The 24,050-nt window shown below is 39.0% G+C and overlaps 1 protein-coding gene across 1 annotated transcript in view; it reads left to right on the top strand.

The window, feature by feature from the left end:
• The window catches only part of kcnq1.2 (potassium voltage-gated channel, KQT-like subfamily, member 1.2), a 480,582-nt gene that overhangs the window by 62,432 nt on the left and 394,100 nt on the right, over positions 1-24,050 (top strand). The window contains exons 4-9 of the mRNA XM_059652242.1: positions 1,849-1,975; positions 2,602-2,680; positions 3,821-3,917; positions 18,106-18,246; positions 19,066-19,176; positions 21,304-21,399. Of these exons, the coding sequence (XP_059508225.1) occupies positions 1,849-1,975; positions 2,602-2,680; positions 3,821-3,917; positions 18,106-18,246; positions 19,066-19,176; positions 21,304-21,399 (651 nt within the window). The remainder of the gene's footprint in view (positions 1-1,848; positions 1,976-2,601; positions 2,681-3,820; positions 3,918-18,105; positions 18,247-19,065; positions 19,177-21,303; positions 21,400-24,050) is intronic.

Here is a 24,050-nt window from a genome sequence, read left to right as displayed (position 1 = left end):
ACCAGATTGTAACATCAAATCTAACCTAGCTAGAATATCTATTCAGATGACAATCCCTACATTGCCGGAGAAGCAGCAGGTGCATTTTCTAAGATTTCATAGATTTCTTCCTCAGAAGTAACATGCACAGAGGGGCTCGGACTGTGGGCTCTTCCTAGTTGAAAATTCCAGGGTACTTTTGGAAGAGATGAGAAAGAATCAGTTGGCAAAGATAAATGGAAATTAGATACAGCAATATGTTAGCGTGGAGCTTAACCAAGAAGAACAGATCACAATGGCTGTTTGGCCTGTTGGTATCTCTGCATCACTACAGTAATGGACCTAGTTTTCTCTAGCCAGCTCAGTGATCCTTTTCTCACAGGGGATGAGTGTCTTCATTTGCATCATCCTCATTCCACACCAGTCTTGGCCATCTGGACCCACCTTGCCAATTTTATAATGATGAGACAAAGGCAAGGATTGTGTGTGATGGGAATGGTGCAGAAGCATTGTACGAGCAGGTATGAATTTGCGGGGTCTGTGGTTTCCTTAGCAAGTGAGTAGGAAGCACCGAGGAGGGTTCGTAGTTTGAGAATATGAGTTGCATGTGAGCCCTTGAATAGACATGTGATGCTGAGAAATGTAGCCATAGACCATTTGTGAGATTAATTTGCAGTGGCAACTTTTAAATTAGTGATTTGCCCTGTAAATTAGCAGATTTCCCCTTACCTCTTAGCCTTATGGAGCACAGGAGATTGTTGAACTATTCTCATACCAGTTTGACATCCCTTTTATGGAGTCTGACTCTGCTGACTTCTGCTGTTATCTGTGTGCGGGCTGGACAGGTGCAATGTAATGGCCTTTTGATTCTCTTAACTGGGAAGTGCCTGTGTGGTCTTTCTGTGAGTCCATTAAACAATAAAGAGCCAACATGCATTTTTGCTGGTATTGCTTATGCTATAGGAATGACCAGCACAGGATAAAGAGATGCTCTTAGCTTGTAGCAGTTGAAGTGCTATTCAGCTGGTCTTTAAATATGGCACTAGACCTTTTGAAGCGAAAATATCTTGCTAATGGCAAATGCTTCTAGCTTGCTTGCCTTGTGATTTGCTGAGGACGCATACAATATCTTATTTGCACAATGAGCTGAGAAATGATGTCATCCAACATTCTCACCATCATGCTTAAACTTCCAAAAGGAAGATTTCACCCTGCAAGATTATTACAAAAAAATTTAAGCAATACACAAATTGAAAGCTTGATTGGACCAAAAAAGATTTTAAAAATTGTAAAATGCTAATTAACACACATGTAAAATATAAGTGGAATTGAAAGAAATGTAAAGTTTGAGAAATGTGTTTTGCAGAAAACATAATGAGCAAAGTAAAGACTAATGGAGAGTGAGAAACCACCTATTCTCAATCTTTCTTCATTTTAAAACAAAACGCATCAAAATACATCTCTTAAAGCCATTGTATCATTGCACTGTTCTGCCTGCCAACTTTTGATGCCAATGTATCTGGCCCAGATCATTTTTTAACAATTTTTTAAGGTAATCTAAAAACAATGGCTTGGTTTTAAAATAAAATTAATCATCCCAATCTGTCCACTGTTGTAAGTATTGGCATGTGGAAATATATAAAGGCTACTGCCTAGAATTAAACCTGGAAATAGTTCTTGGCAATATTAGCAAAGCAATTTATTCTCGTGAAACACTCTGACAGCAATTTGGGCTTGTAAATGGTTAAGTACTGTTAAAATACTCTAACAATGTATTGAGCCTTAGTCTATTATACGGAAGCAATGATTTCTCTGTTTCAGCTTAAACAGTTTAATCTACTCTCAACAATTCTTCTGTTTTCCACTTAGGAAATTGTGTTAGTAGTTTTCTTTGGTGCTGAATATATGGTACGATTGTGGTCTGCAGGCTGCAGAAGTAAATATGTTGGTGTTAAAGGAAGGATTCGGTTTGCCAGAAAACCTATTTCCATTATAGGTGAGGATTTCATTGTTTTCTTTCAACCACCTTAACTTTAACAGTCTGCGTAGGTTAAAATCAATTATACTTCATTGAAATAATTGTCAGGTAGAACTTTGAGGTTCTGTGCAAGTATCTGACTTTGCAACAATGGGAAAATATCTTTATTAAAATTGCAAATCAGTATAGCTTTATTATTACGTTATGGGAATAGCTTAGTGATGCATCTGGAATAGTTGAATAATGTAGAATAAAGTTTTGAATACAGTAAATGCTTTCACAGTAATGATATCCTGATAAAGATAATAAATCTACAAGAAGCATGAAAACAGGCCATTCCTGAGTCACAGAAGAATACAGAGGCAGATTTCTTAACTGCTCTTTGAACTGCAGTGGGAAATTTATATAACATGAAGCTCTGTAGATATTTTTTACAACTTAGAATTTTCATTGAGTTTGAAATAAATGAGAAACTACAACCCAACAGTGGTTTGGAATTGCATTTTGAAGATTGATCCAAGTGTTTTTTTTTGTGTTTGCCATCAATGTATTAATCTTTTCAAGATCATGGCTGAAAAAACTAACATAATCCCTTATCATGTCATATTTGAAACTAATCAGCATGCTTGATTTTTGACTTGCAGATCTGATTGTAGTGATTGCATCCATTATAGTGCTCAGTGTCGGATCAAATGGTCAGGTCTTTGCCACATCTGCCATCAGGTATTTCTCTGCAGATTTATAAATTTAAAATGAACAGTCAACAGACACAATTTATTTCTAGTCCATTAGACCAATTAGATTTAAGATTCAGTAGAGTGGAGTCCTCCTTGGCTGAGAGATGCGGTTACATATGGAATAGTATGTCTAAAATTATAGTGAGATCCATATTAACGTTGGGCCAAATTGTAAAATCTTTGGAATATTTACAGATAAATATTGTGTTTGCAATCTAATGTTTGAATAATTGTGATCACCACATTTGCTTGGCTTGTGTTGCTCTTTTTGTATGTGTGTTCTTTTTGACAGCCTGAGAGGCAGAAAAATCACTTGAAGCTGTTACTTATTTAGTACAACATTGATTTATCAATGGCATGGTAAATTGTTAATAAGTAACAATAAAAGAACATAAGAAATAGGAACAGCAGTAGACCCTAGGGCTCCTCAAGCTCGCACAACCATTTAATACAATTGAGGCTGATCTGTTTCAATACATTTTCCTCCCAGCTGCTACATCCTTGACTCCCCAAGCGACTAAACATCTATCTGTTTCGGCTTTAAATATACTAAGTAGTGGAGCATCCACGTTCCTCTGATACACAATTCTGAATATTCACAACCTTTTAGGTGAAGAAATGCCTCCTATTTTATCTCTGTTACACATGATGGGTCACTTATGCTGAGATTACATCTCTCTTTTTTTCTTGATTCCTCAAACAACTCCAGAGCCTACTGTGTTAAACCCCTTCAAAACCTTGTATGTTTGAATGACATGATGACTTATTCTCCAATTTAGTCAACCTACTATCACGGTAGAACCCTCTCATTCCAGAAACTAGGCTAGGGAGCCTGTGCAGTAATACCAAAGCACATGTATTATTTCTGAAATTTGGAGGCATTTGATATCACCCACACCTATACAAGGCTTCCATATTCTTGTGCCCACAGCCCCTTGTAATGAAGGCCAACATCCCATTTATCTTCCTATTTTCTTGATGCACCTGTAGCAAAAACTAAACTGGGATAGATTTTGATATGTTGAACATAATTTTAAAACATTAGAAGTTTAGTTTCACTGTTTTGAAAACAACTGTTTTAAATGTTTAATTTTCTCGTAGTATTGATTCTATTCTGTATTTTCAGGGGTATTCGTTTCCTTCAGATCTTACGGATGCTGCATGTGGATCGACAGGGTGGCACTTGGAGACTTTTAGGATCTGTCGTTTTTATTCATCGTCAGGTTAGCTACATCTTTAGCCATTCAGGTCAGATTTTGATGGTGTAATTATGCCCAACAGCCTTTGTAACAGTGAGCTTGAGTAGATAAAGTAGCTGTGACTTTCTTGCCAGGTTGACCCAAGGGAGGCGATGCCATTAAGTGATGTTTTTGATTTTATTAATTTTTCTTGTGCTAGGAGGAAAATGGCGACTCCTGATTCGATTAGAAAAAATTATACCTCTGCAGACTGGGGTTCTTGTCCCCAATTATGAGGCTACCCCAAAATGTTTCTCCTACAATCTACATAATTGTCCAAAGATGTGTAGGTCTGGTAGTTTGGCTATGCCAAATTGCACAGGAATGTGCAGGCAAGGAGGCTTAGTCATGGTAAATACAGGAAGGTAGGAGAAGGTAGGCCGTTGAGTCTGGGAGGGATGCTCTTCAGATGGCCAACATAGACTCAATGGGCTGAATGGCCTGCTCCTACACTTTAGGGGGTTTTATGATTCTAAGTGTTGATTGGCTTCTTCATGATTAGAATATTTTACTCAGGAAACATATTCGCAGACTGAAGGTCTAGTGTGGCTTGCGTTGAAAAGTTTGCATGTAGTCTTAAAGCCATGAAAAAAGTAGCATTCTTGTAGTAAGAAAGAAATTCAGCAGGGACCAGGGAAGTTGTGGTTAGCATATTAAACGGAAGGTAACGCTGAATCAAAATTATAGTAAAACTAAAAGCCTATTCTTCATTCCTATGTTACTGCAACTGAAGTATATATGAAATTCATCATTTTATTCCTTCCAACGAGGACCTGAACCATGTAAGAAAAAAGATTGCATTGCTAAGGTTTCATTCTGCATCTTAGGTTGAATTTAGATATGTATCTGAGGTGAGTTGAGAATTTTGGGCATGTTGGTGTAACTAGTTCTGAAATTAAGCAGTTTACAAAAGAGATTTTCTAGACTTAGTACAAATTTGGGGAGGTGATGGCCTAATGGCATTATTGCTGGGTTGTTTGTCCAGAAACCCAGGTAATGTTCAAGGGACCCAGGCTCAAATCTCACCATGGAAGATGCTGGAGTTTGAGCTCCATAAATATCTGAAATTAAAAATGATGCACATGAATTTATTGTCAATTGGTGGGAAAATCCCATCTGGTTCACTAATGTCCTTTAGGGAAAGATACTGCCATCCTTACCTGGTCTGGCCCACATTGACTCCAGACCCACAGCAATGTGGTTGACTCTTGAATGCCCTCTGGGCGATTAAGGATGGGCAATAAATGCTACCTAGCCAGCAACACCCTCATCCAGTGAATGAATAAAGAAAAAAAAATCACTCTTCTTCTCCTTAGTAGAGTTGAGCTTTGTGACTTGAAAACTATTGCCCACGCATGACTGATCCTGACTTTTAAGATTAATCTCAACATATGCTTCCGTATTCTTCCCATCTGGGCAGCAGATATGTGTGTGAGGACAGGGTGTTGCACCAACACGCATTTGGTCCAAAGGATGGATATAGCCACTTGTAGATCAAGAACATGTTATGGCCAGGCAGTTTGACCAGATGAGAGATCTGAGAATGAACATCCAATTATTAATTTTCCTCTGTATTCTTTAAAGACTACTCTTTTTAATTCTCTGTATTTTTCGTTGTGGGCAGAAATAGGCAAATGAAACCATTATAAAGTAAGGATTACTCCTTGTTTTTGAAAGAAAGTAACCTGACATTCATTTATTGGTATTTTTACAAAGCTGCTAGTTCAAGCAGTAGTAGGAAGAGGTGCAGGTGAACTGGAGCCAAGACGTGTAAAAATAGAGGTTAAATCAGCAACAAGTAGCTGATTGGTCTGTGAACTAGTTACCAACTATTGATAAAAAGCCATCTGCCTGTCAATAACTGTGATTGGTTCTCAAGTAGCTGCACAACTTGAGGCTGTGTACTAGAGAGGGAATAACCATCAGGTCTCTATCAAAATCAGTGACTCTCTGTACTCTGCAGTAAAATCCACTTTAACCCTGAAGAAAACCAGTTATCATCAGTTACTTCAACAATTGCTATAAGCTCTGATTTATAGTTAAATGATTCAAAGACCTTTTATAATTCCTTTATTCATTCAGGAGATGAGGGCGTTGCTGGCAAGGCAGCATTTATTGCCCATCACTAATTGCCCAGAGGGCATTTGAGTCACTCACATTGCAGTGGGTCTAGAATCACATGTAGGCCAGACCAGGTAAGGATAGCCATTTCTTTCCCTGAAGGATATGGTGGGATTCAAACCCAGGCCCCCAGAACATTATCTGGGTCTCTGGATTAACAGCCAAGTGATAATACCCCAGGCCATTGCCACCCCGGCAATGTTAGTCTCTGGACCAACAGTGAAGTGATAGTACCACTAGGCCCTCACCTCCCCACATTTGTACTCAGTCCAGAAAATCTCTTGTAATTGAGAGCCAGTCACCATGTACCTCATGTAAAACAGTGAAGTCATCCAGAGAAGGAAGACCAAGAAGCAGATGCTGTGAACTGTGACTACTAAACCGCTTTCCCAGTTATGAATTTCCCAGATATTTCCAACTACTTCACCCATATTTATATTGTTTGTGTGTATGTAAGGGGAAGATCACAACAGGATTGGAGTTTTAATCAGTCAAGATGTATGCCAATGGTGCATAATTGTTTACCTGTAACTTCAATCTGTTTGCTTGTTAAAAAATCATTGCATTGAGTATAGGAGTTGGGACGTCATGTTGCAGCTGTATAGGACATTGGTTAGGCCACTTTTGGAAGTTCAATTCTAGTCTCTTTGCCATAGGAAGGATGCTGTGAAACTAGAAAGGGTTCAGAAAAGATTTACAAGGATATTGCCAGGGTTAGAGGGTTTCAGCTACAAGGAGACACTGAATAAGCTGGGGCCGTTTTCCATGGAGGGTCAGAGGCTGAGGGGTGACCTTTTATAGAAGTTTATAAAATCATGAAGGCAATGGATAGGGTAAATAGTCAAGGACTTATTCCAGGGTGGGAGAGTCCAGAGCTAGAGGGCATAGGCTTAAGGTAAGAAGGGGAAGATTTAAAGGGGCCTAAAGGGCAACTTCTTCACACAGAGGGTGGTGCATGTATGGAATGAGCTGCCAGAGGAAATGATGGAGGCTGGTACAATTACAACATTGTGTCTGCCTGGGAATATGAATAGGAAGGATTTAGAGGGACGTGGGCCAAATGTTGGCAAATGGGACTTTATTAATTTAGGATATCTAGTCTGTTTCCGTGCTGTGCAACTCTATGACTCTAAATAATTCTAAAGTACAATAACCTGATCTGTGCTTTCCACTAACTTGAGTCTGAAAGGCTGGTAAAGTGAGGAAGGAACTCTGAGTATTTACAAAACAAAATCTTTTTTACATTTTTGGATGATTTTGGGCAGAGCATGGGTATTGATTTTTCAACTGACCATTCCGGTGAGAGATAACAATACTTTCCAGTTGGCTTCAAGCTTACCTCAGTCAGCTGTAGTTACTTCATTTTAGCATGTTTCATGGAAGGTTTCTCTCACTAGTTCCTCTCGAGTTTTTTCATTCTTTTCTCCATGGCTTGCCTCATTAGTTATGATAAACACCTTTATAGCTCCTGGCTTGTGCAACCTTTTGCTCAGCAATGGTAAGAAATACTCACCATTGTTGGGGTGCCCCAGAATTCCTGATGCCAGTTCCATTTGAACAGCCTAGCTGTGCATTAGTTCAAGTGCTATCAGCCAGCAGCTGCCTTTCACATTGCTTGTGGTAGGAGGGCATGTAGGTGGCGTGGCTGACATTTCACTGCAAATACAGGTTCACTTCAGTAAAAGTATTGCTATTTAACAGTACCTATCTGATTTGTCAATTATTGTAACTGAAGTAAAACAAATCAAGCTACACAAGTTATCTGTTCTTAGTATTATGCTATCTTAAAACCATGTCTAAGGGAGTGCAGCAGTTTGCTCAGAGCTCAGCATCTTATTGTTCAATGTTTGTTTGTTTCATACTGGAAGGGTTTCCGGTGATTGAAAGCCTTCACGTTTATTCCGCAACTGCAAAAGTGAAGAAAAAGCTATGAAAAGGTGAATTTGCTTCTGGGACCAGACAAGGACTACCTGCCTTTGAACCATTTAACAAATTTGCATCTAGTTCACATCTATTGGAACTGTGTCTCAATTAGGTCCTGTCTGACCTGTCTGACTTGTTGCATCAACCACTTCAATGCTCTGTTATGCTGAAGGTGATGTTCATCTGGTTCTCGATCCCTGTATTCCTGCTTGGGAGACTTTACTGCTCTCCCAGCTCTTCAGTGTCCACCACATCCACACGTTTCCTGCTCCGGAACCGTACACAGTTACGTGGCATAGGTTACAGAGATAGTAGGAACTGCCGATGCTGGAGAATCTGAGATAACACAGTCTGAAGCTGAATGAACACAGCAGACCAAGCAGCATCAAAGGAGCAGGAAAGTGTTTCTGAAGAAGAGTCTTGACCCAGAATGTCATCTTTCCTGCTGCTCTGACGCTGCTTGGCCTGCTGTGTTCGTCCAGCTTCACAGCGCGTTATCTATGCGGCATATGTCATCAGGACTGTATGCTAAGGCTCCCCAGACTAGCCCAAGCATAGGAATCCTATCTTCAGGAAGCCTTTTTTCTATTCCGTTATGGGCTGCATTGTATATATATTTGACCTTCAGTCAGAGGATTGCATAAGGTAGATTGCAGAGGGTAGCCTTTGTCTCCTGCTCTCTATCCTTCCAAGTCATTCAGCCCTTGAATGCAGCAGGATCACGAGAATTCTCAAGGATAATGGCATCACATCAGCTCCCAGGGTACCTGGTTCAGGCCTCTAAGACTTGGTGCTTATGATCACAAATAATTTATACGTTGAAATGTTCCTCCTTGGGACTCTTCTGCTATCTCCAAGCTCTTCAATGTCCACCGCATCCCCACTTTTCCTGCTTTTCTCGACTTCAAGAGTCTCATTTCTGACAAACTAGCCATATCTTGCCAATTGGTTTGCACTTGCCCATGTTGATCATGCACTGAGAAAATTTTGCCTATGAGATATGACACAGACTGCTTGCATTTGAATAAACGAGAGGCATTTTTAACATTGCATTGGTGCACTGGAAAGTCTATGCTCAGTGCCAAGGTGTATCAAAGAGCTAAAACCAACTTGACACTTGAAATGGAATCCTTTCCAGTTGAAATCTCCTCCAATATGATATGGTGCTCTCAATGCAGCATGTGTACAGTTGATAGCACCTTGCACATGGGGAAGCCAGATTTATTGGTAAGGCCAAATGCCTGAGCTGCAGCACTGACTTCATTGTGGGAAAATGAAGCAGGGTGATCTGGCATGAATTGCATCAGAAATAGTGTTGATATGCTTGTGTATCAAAGGTTGAAATCCACACAGCTGCCCTGTAGATCCTTGGAAAAGCCAGTTGGGAAAACATTTAGCACAGCTGTCTTCTTGATGCCCGTTGGGATAAGACGGCCTTCTACCTTCTCATACCACAGGCCCCAGCCGTTAGAACAGTTCTGTGACGGTATTCTGGGACTTGTGTAGTCCTCATCAACACTGTATCACTTTTATCCAAATGAAATGACATTGAATATGGTTCACGTGGGCCCGCTCTACTTCCTCTGCATCCTGATGGGATCTTCTACTGGCTGGCGGCACATCCGTTCCTCCTTAATTTCTCTGTGCCTTTTTAGTGCTGCAGAAAGAGTGACAATAACAATGTCAGGCTTCCAATGAATCTGCGTAGAAAACATCAGAAACAGACCAGGTCCTCAATAACATGAGCAGCTTTCACATCTCTCACAAATGGTTTAGTTATACTAGGACATGGAATACTCTGACAAGGAGGGCCAAGGAATGGGTTTAGATGTCGTTTTGACGGAGACCTTATTTCAATCAATGCAGTACAAACCAGGTTGTTTATATGCAATGAGAGATTTTAATTGCTTTATGAATATTGATACCTTGTCCCCCACCCCTCCTTCAACCCTCACAACATCCAGGAAAGGCAGCATTACATATAACAATATGCTGGCAAATATTGACCATTCAAGGTGAACAAATCAGTTCTGTGCACTTATGCGGCCCCAGAAATCTTGGATTGTTTTTGTAAATTGTGGCACTGATAGATGGCACTTTTTAAAAATCACCTGCAGGTTACTTCTGTTTCATTGAGATGATGATGTTCAATCTATAATGACTAACAGTCAAGATTATTTGTGACCAGGTTTGCATCCACACAGTTGTACACTGAATGCATTTAACGTGGGCTTTGTTAGGCCATAGAGCATGTCCTGAGGTGTTGAAAACTGCTGACCGATAAGGATGCCTGGAGGAACATGTGACAAACTGCAATCACCAGGTACCCAAATTGACTTTCATGTTGTGAACTCTCGCTGTCAATTCAACATGTAGGAGAATAGAAAAGTGAATGTCAGTGAGGGGAGATTAAATATGAGTGGCACGCTGATGCATGCAAACAGGCCTCTCATTGCTCAATAGCAAAATTCCCATCTTGCCATTCAAAACTGAGTTGCAGAATCAGACAACAAAGTGTAAAGCTGGATGAACACAGCAGGCCAAGCAGCATTTTAGGAGCACAAAAGCTGACGTTTCGGGCCTAGACCCTGAAATGTCAGCTTTTGTGCTCCTAAGATGCTGCTTGGCCTGCTGTGTTCATCCAGCTTCACACTTTGTTATCTTGGATTCTCCAGCATCTGCAGTCCCCATTATCTCTGCAGAATCAGACAATTTTTTTTCTCCACTTCAAGAATCTCATTTTTGACAATCTCGCCATATCATGCCAACTGACTTGCACTTGTCCATGTTTATTATGTAGTGAGAAAATTCTTTCCATGTGTTATAATACAACCTGCTTGCATTGAATAAATGAAAGGCATTTTTACAATTGCATTGGTGCACTGGAAAGTCTGTGCCCAGTGCCCAGGCATATCAAAGAGCTAAGACCAACTTAGCACTTGAAATATGTAACTTGTACATATACCTTGAAACCCTCCTTTCAAACCATTAAATAGGTCACCACTTTTATCAGTGGCACTTGCGCAACTTACCCTGTTGCAACTTTATTATGGCCAATGTCACAGTTATAGTAGAAGCTCAGATTTCTGCTATCATTCCTTTGGTTACCATTTTCAAAGGGGCCGTAGAAGCTTTACAGCAGTTTATCCATTTGTTATCCAGTAGTTCACTCGACTTGCCTGGTAAGTGGTAACTGGGCTGTGTCCACAGAATACAAAAGCACAAGCTTTTGAGTGAACAAGATGTACTTTAGAACCAGGCAGACCATTTCCAATAGACCATTGAAACTTTAATCAAGCAGAGGAAAGCTCCAAAATGTATAACAGCAGCAGCAGCAAGAAGAAATAATCAAGTACCTAATCTGAAATTGTTTCATAATTTCTTAGGTAGCATGTTGGGGGCCCATTGATGAAACCTTTAGGAAAATTAAGGCAAAATAGGAAAATCAGACTGTTAAAGTCAACAAAGACCGCTGATATTTTTTCTTCAGAGTTTAAATGGCAAATTCTGAACCTTACTGGGAGCAGCAATTACCTTTATTTCCTTGTATTTATAGTCCCTTGTTAGCTAACCTCACCTCATTTCTATGCAGCTCTCAATTTTGTTTTGCTTCCAAGAGAAAATGACTGGCACCAATTCTCAACATGAAAGTCAGAGCAGCAGTTGCAGTTTACCTTCGCTTCTTGTCTGGACCTTCAAACAATAACGTCTTTACCACTGTTTCACTGTATTCTTCATGGAAACCATCCTTTTCCACCCTTCATCCATTTTTGTGTGATTAGCACCAAATCATCAGTCTCACCACAACGTAACAATTATTTTTGGACTGATTCCCTCACGAGTTCTGAAATTCAGGACTTCACTTTGGAGCGCAAGACACTTGTGACTTGCATGCTTCTACCAGGTCGCTTTGCCCATAGGAGCACATACGTATCTTTTGCATATTTAGAATTTGCATCTTATGCCTCTTTGCTTTACTTCTTAGTGCTCACTCAATTACAGATCCTAAAGTTGTAAATGCTCTTGAGAGTCCTTTTGTAAATTGATTTTTATGCAAGTTGGAACTCAATGCAGTACAATATAAAGTAGCCATTTGTATGTACAAGAAAAGTTTGTATGTTGGATCTTTAAAATTACACCTCTGAATGGGATGGCATTTGTAGGTACCGACATTTGTAAATCAGGATCCTCTTGTACTTGGAAGCTGCTAGCCTCTGTGGCAAGCATTGCGTATTGCATGGAGGGAGAAGCAGTGAAGAATTATGTTGATGTAAGGATTGTAGATTAATTTCAAAGAGGTTACTTTGCTTTGTAATCTATTTTTCATCTATTCTCAGTTATAATGTTACCTTCATGAAATTTGACTAGTATTTCAAGGAGATGTCATTATACGTCCATTACTGGACTAATGATTTTCTGCCTTAATGTTTGATGATGAGTTAAATATGTTAAAAGTCTGATGTAATTAAGTAAGACATTTAAACTGACAAGATTGCTGCTTTTTGTTTGTTTAACCCTAAAAAGATTATGGTACAAAATAGCTGGAGTAACTGAACTCAGAAAATGTTGATTACTCACAGCTGTTATTTTAGAAATAGCAAAAGTGCTCTGTTCAGTTGACTTTAAATAAGGAATGCAAGGGCCAAGTTATTCCAACTACAATTGAAAAACCCTTTCGAAGTACAGTTGTATGTATGTTTTGGCTCATTTATTTTAAAATAGTAAGGCTTAACTTCTTAAAGTAAACTTTTGTAAAAATGCTGTTACTCCAGAATTGGAGCTTATTTTAAAGATCTGGATTTGAAACATTTAAAAAAACTACAAAAAGATTCTAAACAAAATATTTGATTAATAGGTTAAAGGTAGATTTTCTACTTTGGTTCCTAGCTCATGTATCATGTGTCCAAACACTCTAGCAAGGAACCATAATCATGTAGGAAAACTTGATAAGAGAAAGAAACTTAGGAGCTTTGCATCTTAATACACAGTACGTTCAGAATAAAGAGAGACAGGATGGATGTAAAAGGTGGTGGGTTAGCAGTATTAACAAGTGATGAAGTGAGAATGGTTATGAGTGATGATCTAGGCTCAGGCGATGTAGACTCCACTTGGGGAGAGGTAACAAACAGCAAGGGAAAGGAAACATTGGTGGGAGTAATGTATCAACCCCCGAACACAGCAATAATTATGGATGATTTCAATCCTCATGTGACTGGCTTAATCACATTTGAAAGGGTAGCTATGACAATAAATTTATAGAGTGCTTTAGGGATAGTTTCCAAAGGAATATGTGATTGAGCCAACCAGGGTGCAGGCTATCTTTGATCTGGTAGTGTGTGATGAGGCAGGTATAATAAATGACCTGCTAGTAAAAGATCTCCCAAGAATTAGTGATAACATGTTAGAATTTAATATTCAATTCAAGAGAAAACTAGGAGAGAAACAACTGTGTTTTACTGAAGTAAAGAGAATTACAATAAAATGAGCATAGAGTTTTCTAAAGTGAACTGGGCAGATAAATTTAGCAGGAATGACCGTAAGCAAGCAGTGACAGATATTTGAGGAGGTACTTCATGATGCTCAGCAAAAATACATCCAAGTAAGGAGGAAAGATTCAGAGATGAATAAATCAACCATGGCTAATCAAGGAAGTTAAGGAGAGTATTCAGTTGATAGAAAAAGAACAAGGCAACCAAATTCAGTGACAGCCATTAAGACTGGGGTAAATTCAGAATCCAGCTAAGGAGCTCTAAAAAGATAATAAAGATAGGGAAAATAAACTATGAGGTGAACTAGCAAGGAAAATAAAGAATGACCATAAGATCTTCCTTTAAATATATAAGGAAGAGAGAGGTCAAAGTGAACATTGGACTGTTTGAAAATGTATCTGGAGAGGTGGTTTTGAAAATTAAAGAAATGGCAGAGGAGTAAAACAGATATTTTACATCAGTCTTTATGGAAGATACATTAAATGCCCTATTAATGCTAAAGAAAATGGGAGAGGAATTCAGTACCATCACCGTCACTGCAGAAGCAATATTAGACAGACTAATGGGGCCAAAGGCAGTTAAGTCCCTTGGCAATGATGGCTTGCATCCTCTAATGAGATAGCTACAGAGACAGTGGCTGTATTGGTTGTAATTTTCCAAAAATCATTGGGTTCTGGATAAGCGTCAGAGCATTGAAAAACTGTTGATGTGACACCCCTATTCCAAAAGAGATGGAGGCAATAAGTGGTTAACTTTAGACCGATTAGCCTAACATTTATTGTTGATTCCAATACTTTTCCAATCATTAAGGAAGCAGAAAATTTGGAAAATGACATTCTAATCATGCAGAGTCAGCATGACTTTGTGAAAGGGAAATCACATCTGACTAATATTTTAGTTTTTCGAGGAAGTCTCAACCAGACTGGATACAGGGGAAACTGTAGATATGTTGTATTTAGACTTCCAGAAGGCACTTGACAAGGTTCCTCACAAAAGTTTAAGCCATAAGGTGAGAGCCCATGGTGTGTGAGGTAGTATATTGCCATAGAGAATTGGCTAATGAGCATGAAACAGTGGGTTGGGGTCAGGGTTTCCATATCAGGTTGGTTACCTGTGACCAGTGGGTTTCCACAGGATCAGTTCTGTGACCACAGCTATTTACAATATTTATTAATGACTTGGAGGAAGAAAATGAACATAGCCAAATTTGCAGATGACATAAAAACCACTGGAAAGGCCGATTGTTAAGTAAGTGGGCACTAAGTTGGCAAATAGAGTATAATGTAGGAAAATGTGAAATTGTTTTGGAAGGGAAAACAGAAGCACAGAGTATTATTTAAATGCAGAAAACTTCAGAAAGTGCAACACAAAGGAACTTGGTGATATTTGGGAATGAAGCATATAACGTTACTGCACAGGTGCAGCAAATAATCAGGAAGATAGATGGAACGTTGCCCCTTATTTCATGAGGTTTGGAGTAAAAGAGTAGGGAAGTCAAACTGCAACTGTAGAGGGGGTTAGTGAGACCACTTTTGGAATACTGTGAGCAATTTTGGACCCCTTATTTAAGGAAAGATATTGTTTATTTGGAGGAAGTTCAAGGAACATTCACTAGGATGATTCCTGATATGGAGGATTGTCTTATGACCAAACATTAAACAGTTTGGGACTGTACACACTGGAGGTTAGAAGATAGCAGATGATCTCATCGACTGGATTCTTAAGGGGCTTGTCAGGCTAAATGCGGAGAGGAAGTTTCCCCTCATGGGAGTGATTACAACCAGAGGGCATAGCCTCAGAGTAAAGGAGCACAAATTTAAGACTGAGGTAAGGAAAAATTTCTTCTGTGATGGCTTTGTGTTTGGCGCTCTGCCATAGAAAGCCGTAAGTGCAGAGTCCTTGTGTATATTTAAGGCTGAGGTAGATTGATTCTTGGTCAGTAGGGGAATAAAAGGTTACAGGGAGAACACCAGGAAAGTGGATATGGGGAATGTTGGCTCTGCCATGATTCTCTTCAATAGTGGAGCATGCTGAGGGGCAAAATGGCCTACTCCTGTTCCTATTTCTTATGGCCTTTAAGTGACCAAAGCACCATGGTACAGAGCACAATTCAACTGGGACAGAAAAGAGAAATGTAATAATAATACAGGATAGCACAAGGGAGATAGAGACTGTTCCCTACAGCAAATTCCAAAGGCTGTGTTGCCTATGGGGTGCAACACCAGTATTTCCAGGATGAGAATACAGGCTTTGTAGGCAAGTGGTATGTCTCCTTTGATGTGAGTTTTGCCTCCAGCAAGATGTGTTACTGATGTGACAAAACATAACACAAGAAGCTAAACATGATTATTGTGTTATTGAAGAATTCAACTTAAAGCACTACAGCCCTGTACAAGTATTATATTCAAAGGCACATCAGTACCTGAACTAATATTGAGACACCAAGATCAGCATTATTTGAGGTTAGAGTCCATTTGTCAGGCTAATGATAGCAGGGAAGAAGCTGTTGTTGGACCTTTTGGTGCGTGTGTTCAAGCTTCTGTATCTTCTGCCTCATGGAAGGGGCTGTAGGAGAGCATTATTGGGGTGGAAAGTGTAAATGGAATCCATGGATGGGTGGTTGGCTTTTGTGACAGTCTGGGCTGTGCACACAACATTTTGTAGTTTCTTACAGCCCTAGGCAGAGGAGTTGCTGTACTGTGTCGTTATGCACCTGGACAGTATGCTTTCAATGGTGTATCTATAAAAGGCCCTTATGGACATGCTGAATTACCTAAGCAGCCTGAGGAAGAAGAGGCATTGTTGTGCCTACTTGGCTGTCGAATCTATGTGGGAAGTCAGAACAGTTTATCGGTTATCGTCATTCCTAGGAACTTGACACTCTTGAGACAGACTTACAGTTGTTATATCAGAGCTTAATTCTGTCATTGCAAAATTTTAAAATTGTGTCTAACAAGGGAAATGTTACATTGGGCACTCTATTGAGAGCACATATGAAAGAGACTGACTGCAGTGGGGCTCATGAACTTATGTAAAATAAGGTTACTACAGTTAATCCAACAAAGAAATTGTATAATTTTTGATAGGTAATGAAAATACCTTCTGAAGATACCTCCCCCACAGGGCAATGAAAATGTAAGATGTGCAGTTCATCAATCGTTTAATAAAAGTTTGAGTTTGGATTTCAAAGTGTTGGTATGCAGGACAAACACAGAGAAAGCTGCAGAAACTCATCAAGTCTTGCAATATCTGCAGAGAAACATAGAGTTAACATTTCAAGTCCAGTAATTACTGTTCTTCGGAATTGAAAGGTTGGAAAATGGGTTTGTTAAATGCTTCTGACAGAGGCAGTGGAGGAACAAAAGGGCAGATGGGAGAGAGGCTCAGCTCAAAAGACCAAGAGTTAGTTAATTATGGTGAAAGAGAAAGAGATGAAAAATGTATATAAATTTAGAGTGAGGTCCCTTCTAAACCCTGATTGTCCTTCTGAAGAACATCTAAAAGAATTCTCAGAATTTTGTTTCCTGAGTAAGCTGTATTAGCAAAGATCCCAGGTACATCTGCAATAATATTTGGTGACATCGATCTTTGTGCACTAGAATGTCAGATCAACAGCAGCCTGAACATTACACATCTTATCCTTTCCAATTTTGCCTTCAGGAACCAAGACTTATTGGCATAAAGTATTTTTCTCAAATATGCATATGTAGCAAGAATTCCTACTTGTTCTTTATGTGACATGGGTGGGTTTATTTCTGTGTATGGTTTGGTTTATTTTGTGAGATGCAACTTATATTTTCATATTGCAATTTAAGAGTGTTAACTTATTTTGCATTGTCATTGAGTAAGTTTTGTTTGTAATAAGTCAATAATTCTGTGTTTATTAAAGAAACCTGAATAAATCTTTTTATTTTATGTCTAATCGAATATTGGCCCAATCAGCAAGTGGGTAAAACAATAACATTTATTTTGTGACCTGTAGAGAATTGGAACTACAAAAGGACAGTGCAATGCATCTTTCTGACCATGAAGGGACATAAAGTGGGATTTAGCCCATACCTTCAGCTGAACATGCAATTTTTCTGTGAAGTTAAGCAAGGATACACTGCTAACAGTGTGTACCGGCTCTTATTGACAGTTATAGTTTGTTGTAGAAAGAAAGAGCTGGTGACCATTAACACATCCAAGCAACAGGTAATTGAGGGGGATGGTCAGCCTGACTGCTTGCATCTTTTCTGATGCTAGTTCCATGCTTAAATGTCTATGAAGAGGGAGCACTCAGTGCCCACAGTTATGCTTAAGGCATTCTGTGACCAATGAGCTCTAATGGACCTTTGGAATTTGTCATCACGATCAGCTAAGATTCAGTCTGTATTTTCTGAGTTCTTAAGGTTAGAAGGTTAAAAGCTCTGTTGGTAAAAGATGAATAATCCAATCAATTTCTGACCAAAGTTCCCTATTGTAATGGGAGTAATGCACCAAAGTATAGAATCTTGTTCTTTGTGTAGTTGCTGATTAAATCTTATCATCTATAAAATATAACTTAATGTGATACATGATGTACAAGCTTAAAAAGTATACAGTAATGTTTAATCTGAGATCAGAGGATGCCTTACTTAATGTAATATTTGTTTTTGCAGGAACTCATAACAACATTATACATTGGTTTTCTGGGTTTGATCTTCTCCTCCTATTTTGTATATCTGGCTGAGAAGGATGCAGTAGATGAAAAGGGAAAGACTGGGTTTGGCAGTTATGCTGATGCATTGTGGTGGGGTGTGGTGAGTTCTTTTGTATTTGATCCTAAGCTGTCAATGACATTTTCACCTGAGAGTGAATTTGAAAAACTTGCTTTATTATGAACTTTAGGATTAGTAATTTCTGTGTACATTTAAAATCACCAAACTCCACAGGACACATTTTTGAATTGATAATTAACAAAATATTCAGTTTCTACTTTGTAGTGCTGCCACTCAATTTGCTGCAGTGTTGTGGAGCTATGAAGCAGCAACAAACATCCTGGCAAACAGTGAAGATTATGTTGATAATAGGATCCTTTCCTTGATTTCATGAAACTCTAGATTGGTTGTTGGGGTCAGCTGATGTCACTGCTTCTGTTGCTTGTTATGAAACTAAACCAAGGCACATGAGAAGATTGTTCTATTGATGGTGTCATGCAAGTCCTAAATAGAAATGAGGAAGTGATCCTGAACACCTCACTGTGGCAGAATCTTTTTTTAAAAAGTTAAACATAGCTTTCATATTATATTGTTATAACTGGAATAAATTTTGATTAAAAAGCATTCCTGTAGACATGCTTCATTTTCATCATTTGAGATGCATACATAGCTTACAAAATTCATCTTGTCACAAAATAGCGATCAAAATTATGAGTTTTTATAGGTGTTTATATCAGATTGGGAAGTACTTTGACCTAAAACGTTTGCTCTGTGAGTAGTGATTTGTACTCCTGTTCCCTATCCATTCACCTGTATCCAGAAATCAACAAAATTCTTAGACATAGCGACTATCTATAGATTTCTTCTAAAGTTATAATTTAAAAATTATAATTTTTGATTTTGCTGCTCTTTTTATCATAGGTCACAGTTACAACAATTGGATACGGTGACAAAGTCCCACAGACGTGGATTGGAAAGACAATAGCATCTTGCTTCTCTGTTTTTGCTATATCTTTCTTTGCGCTTCCAGCAGTAAGTATATTTTACCTTGGTGAAAACGTTGCTGTTCGCCTTTGAACATTCAAACAGATCAAAGGATCAAACAGATTATATCTTCTGCATGGGCTGGATACATATCAAAACTCCCCTGACTGGAAAATTCTAACCTCATGGTATAACCTCTCATGATTAATCAAGGTTGGTAAGGACAAGGGAGCAGCTTGGAAGAGCTGGCTGATTAGAAAATATATTTTAAAGATCAAAGAAGTGATATCAAACCAACTTGAAGTTGGATGAAGTGCACTGGCTTTAATGGTGGTCAGCTTGGACAGCTCTTGTTTTGGAATGGAAATATATGGATCGAAATGAGACTGGTTGGAATAAGTACTAACTGAGATTATCAAATGACAGATCCGTTGGATCATGTGATCCATGTACTACCACAGACAAAGGAAAAGTATTAAAGCCACGGAAGTTTGATTAGCAATAGTTACAAGAATCAGGATAGAAATTAAATTTATCCAGCTATTGATCAGAATGGTATGTCATATTTATGTGAAATGTTATGATTAGTGTAATTTGTTTGGATAATTAAATGCATATGCTATGTCACCTTGTGCAAATTCTGCAGGGTCAGGGTCCTGGACGGTGAGATGCCAGATAAGTGGGGTACAAGGGTACAAGTGTCATTAATAACCGAGAACATGAGATCATTGTCTAACCAGATATTTGGTGTTCCCGGCCTCTAAGTATTGGAGACCTGGGGCATTTCTTCCTTCACCAGCTGCAGAGATGTGTCAGTGATGTACTTGCCAGATTGTGTTACTAAACATGATCTAGATAGAGAATGTTGCGAGATGAAACTTACTGAGTAAGTGGAATGTGCAGGTGAAACCTTTGCCAAAAATGGTACAGTGGCTTCCTCTTCAAAGGGAGCCTTGGAGTTAAGATTTTTTGAGGCTGAGGTTCTTCGGTTGCAGCTAGTGACTAAATAAGAGTGGACATAGAAGTAGTTGTGGAAGAAGCCTAGAAGTTTGTGACGGTTAAGGTTGGCTTAATTTTTGTGGTAATGGGAGATAAGCCAATGAAACTCACTGGGTTGGTTGCCCATTGAGGTCTCCCCTTTTTCACATGAACAGTGGTGCACTTCTCTGGCCAGTTGGAGAACTTCCTACATATTTGGGATGTGGAGCTTTATGTTCACCACTTCCTACTATTCCTGGCCCAATTATGGGAAAATTTCTCCTGCAAAGGGACAAAAGGAGGGACTGAGTAGCACCATGGCGCAAGGAGTGTTTTGGACTTGCAGCATGTGTTGTGGTGTGCAGCTGGGCCTTTAATTATGATGCCAGCAATGTTAACACTAGAAGCTTCCAGCAGCAGGGAATAACTCTCCAGCTGAGTGATTCCACGAGAATGGCACCGTCCAGTCTGGATACAAAAATAATGTGGTTAATATTACGTTCGCCTTGCATGTTAATGTCTAATGTGGAACTGACAAATCACACTGTAAGAAAGTTACAGAGTTGAAGCAGGCAGTAGGGCTCGAGTATATATTCTGAAGTGACTCTCACGTGCTGCACAATCATCTTTTGAATAAAAATCCATCTGCTTTTTTTTATGGTTCAAGTGGACATAAAATACTTGTGGAATAAGTCAAACAAAAAGTAGGATATTCCTACATTTAAAAAAAAACATTCTAATCTCCCCTTTAATTATTTCTATCATCATACCATAATTGTGCACTCTTCAATTTAAAAAAAAGTCTATTTGATCATATTCTTGAAGGCTTGTATCAGATCACACCCTTGCTCTCCCAGCTTTGCCGAAAAAGTCCAACATTTTCAAGTCTAAATTCATAGTCTTGCTGGATGAGCACAACAGCTCACTTCGCTGTATGATCTGCTGTTCATGGTGAAAGTTGCTGCCACCATCCATTCTAAGTGTAAAAAACTGTAGGACTGGCTTGGTCTGGTGCCTTTATATAGTGCCTTTTCCTTCTACGTTTCTGATTCTTTCATAGTTAAGTTGATATTGTACTGGAATAGATCTGATATTCAAGGTTGTTTGCATAGTTTACAAAAGAAGTTTAATCGCATAATCAAATAATTTTGCTTTCAAGTACAATGACATGCTTTCATGAAATGTTCAAATTTTAAGGGTATACTGGGATCTGGATTTGCTCTCAAAGTTCAACAGAAACAGCGTCAGAAGCATTTCAGTCGGCAGATTCCTGCTGCTGCCTCCCTCATTCAGGTATGCATTGCAGGTTTCCATAAGATACAAAAGGACCATTGAAAATATGAGCCACAAAGAAATTGAAATAGGACGTGATACTGTAGTCCACTTGATAATGCATGTTGTTTAGGTATCTGTTTCTTTTTCTCTGTATATTTGTCTTTAAATATGCTTCTCCCTCATGAAATGGTAGAAAAAAATAGAATTCTAATGGTTATTTTTTCCCATTTATTTATTGGGTACATTTTCAGCTGTTCACCAAATACTGCAGAAGTGCATACCTTGAAACTTTTGGGGATTATTTAGCGAATAAAGCATTTTAAATGTGTGACTAAACATGTTGTATTCTTAAATTTGGCATTTTTAAAAAACTTTCATATCCTGGAATGTCAGAGTAATGATACTAACAGCTTTTTGCCTACATTTTGAATCAAAATACTACGTTAAGCCAATTTGCTAAAAACACCTGAAAACCTTTTTCTTAGAGTGATTGAAACGTAAGTTGCTGTTCTATTTCTTTCCTAGTTCTTTCAATGGGAATATCTGTCTGTACACTAACATGAGGAATACCACAAAATACTGCTCTTAGAGCCATTTCTAAATTAAAGCCAATAGTGTCTGGTATTGGATTTTCAAACCTATGCATTCCAAGCCTTACATCCTAGAATTCTCAATTTCATTTGGATTTCTCATTTATTGGTTTCCCATGTTTGAATTTGTAGGATGTAGAGGTTTTGAACTTAGACACTGGTTTTAGCATTCGTAGCTGCACCTTGCATTAATTGTAAACGTTAGTATCCCGGCAACTTGAGATAAGCAAATTTACACAGATTTTAAACTTTAACGACTTAATTGTTTTTTTCCCCTTTCATCTGTTATAACTTAGGTGAAAGATCATAAGCTATGAAAAATCACTGTTTGCATTGTTTTTCTTTGTATCCCTGGATCTATCCTTGGCCCCCTCCAGTCTTCTGTCTGCTTGCATCAGTGAAATCATCTGAAAACACAGTTTTTAGTTATGTCAATGACACCCAGTACCACCTTCCCCATCTTGCCTTTCACTGTTGGAAAATTCAGATTCTTGCAACATGCAGTGTTGGAAGTGTAGAAATCCCTCCTAACTAAATTTTGAGAAAGCTGAAGCTATTATTTACAGTCCTACTTTCAAATACTGTTCCAAAGTTACTAATTCCACTGCCTGGCAATTGTTTGAGCCTGAACTAGAGACTTTGCTTGCTCCTCATTCTCCTCCACCTCATTTTCGCCAGCTCCACAAACCTGCCAGACACTACTCATCTCATCCTGGCTTCTTGTTCATTCCCAATTAAGTTGCCCGAATTATAAGCTCTTGAATTCCCTTTTTACACCTCACTGCCTCGCTACATTTGATTTGATTTATTATTGTCACACATACCGATATATAGTGAAAAGTGTTGTTTTGCATATTATCCAGACAAACCATACCTTAACTATATTAGGGTAATAGAACACAATGCAGATTATAGTGTTACAGCTACAGAGAAAGTGCCAAAAAAACAACTCTAATATATAAGAGATACATTCATAAGTCTGATATCAGTGAGGAAGAAGCTGCTCTTGAATCTGTTGGTATGTGTTTGCAAACCTTTGTGTCTTCTGCCTGATGCAAGAGAGTATAACTGGGGTGGGAGGGGTCTTTGATTACTTTCCTGAAACAGCAGGAAGCATAGATGGAGTCAATGGAAGCAACGCTAGTTTTCATGATGCACTGGGCTACATTCAGAATTCTGTAATTTCTTGTGTTCTTGGGCAGAACAGTTGCCATACCAAGCTGCGCTGCATCCGGACAGGATGCTATCTGGAGTGCATCAATAAAAATTGGTAAAAGTTGTTGTAGACGTGCCAAATTTCCTTAACCTTATGAGGAAGTAAAGGTTGGTATGCTTTCTTGGTGGTAATGTTGACGTGGATAGACGAGGACGGATTGTTTGTGAGATTTACACTGAAGAACTAGAAGCCTTTAATCATCACCTCAGACAAGGGTGTGTCCTTCACTCCACTTCCTGAAGTTGAAGACCAGCTCCTTTATTTTGCTGATATACAGGGAGGGATTGGTGTCTTTACACTATACTACGAAGCTCTCTAACCTATTCTTCCATATGTCATTGTTTGAGATCCAATCTACTACGGTGGTGTCATTAGCAAAGTTATAAATGGAGTTGGAGCTGAATTTGACCATCCATTTGTGAGTGTGGTTCTGCAGTAGAGCAGATTGGGGCAAGATCTAGGTGAATGATAGTAGTGGGTGACTCAATGGTCAGGGGCACAGACAGGAGTTTCTATGGCCATGAACGAGATTGTAGGATGGTATGTTGCCTTTCTGGTGCCAGGGTACCTGGATGTCTCTGAGCACGTACAGGACACCCTGAAAACAGACAGAAGTCATTGACCACATAGGCACAAATGACATAGGTAGGATGAAGTCCTGTGAGGATAATTCAGGGAGTTAGGTAGCTAGGTAAAAAGCAGGACTACCAGGGTAGTAATCTCAGGGTTACAACTCGTGCCACAGGCATGTAAGGCTAGGAATAGACGGAGTACAGCTGAACATGTGGCTACAGAGCTGATGTAGGAGGGAGGCTGTAGTGTTCAGGGGTGTGTGGGTTATAGGGGGATGAGTTTGGGTGGGA

Source organism: Stegostoma tigrinum, chromosome 18 (assembly GCF_030684315.1).
Source record: "Stegostoma tigrinum isolate sSteTig4 chromosome 18, sSteTig4.hap1, whole genome shotgun sequence".
NCBI lineage: Eukaryota > Metazoa > Chordata > Chondrichthyes > Orectolobiformes > Stegostomatidae > Stegostoma > Stegostoma tigrinum.
This window is presented reverse-complemented; position numbering and strand designations above follow the sequence as displayed.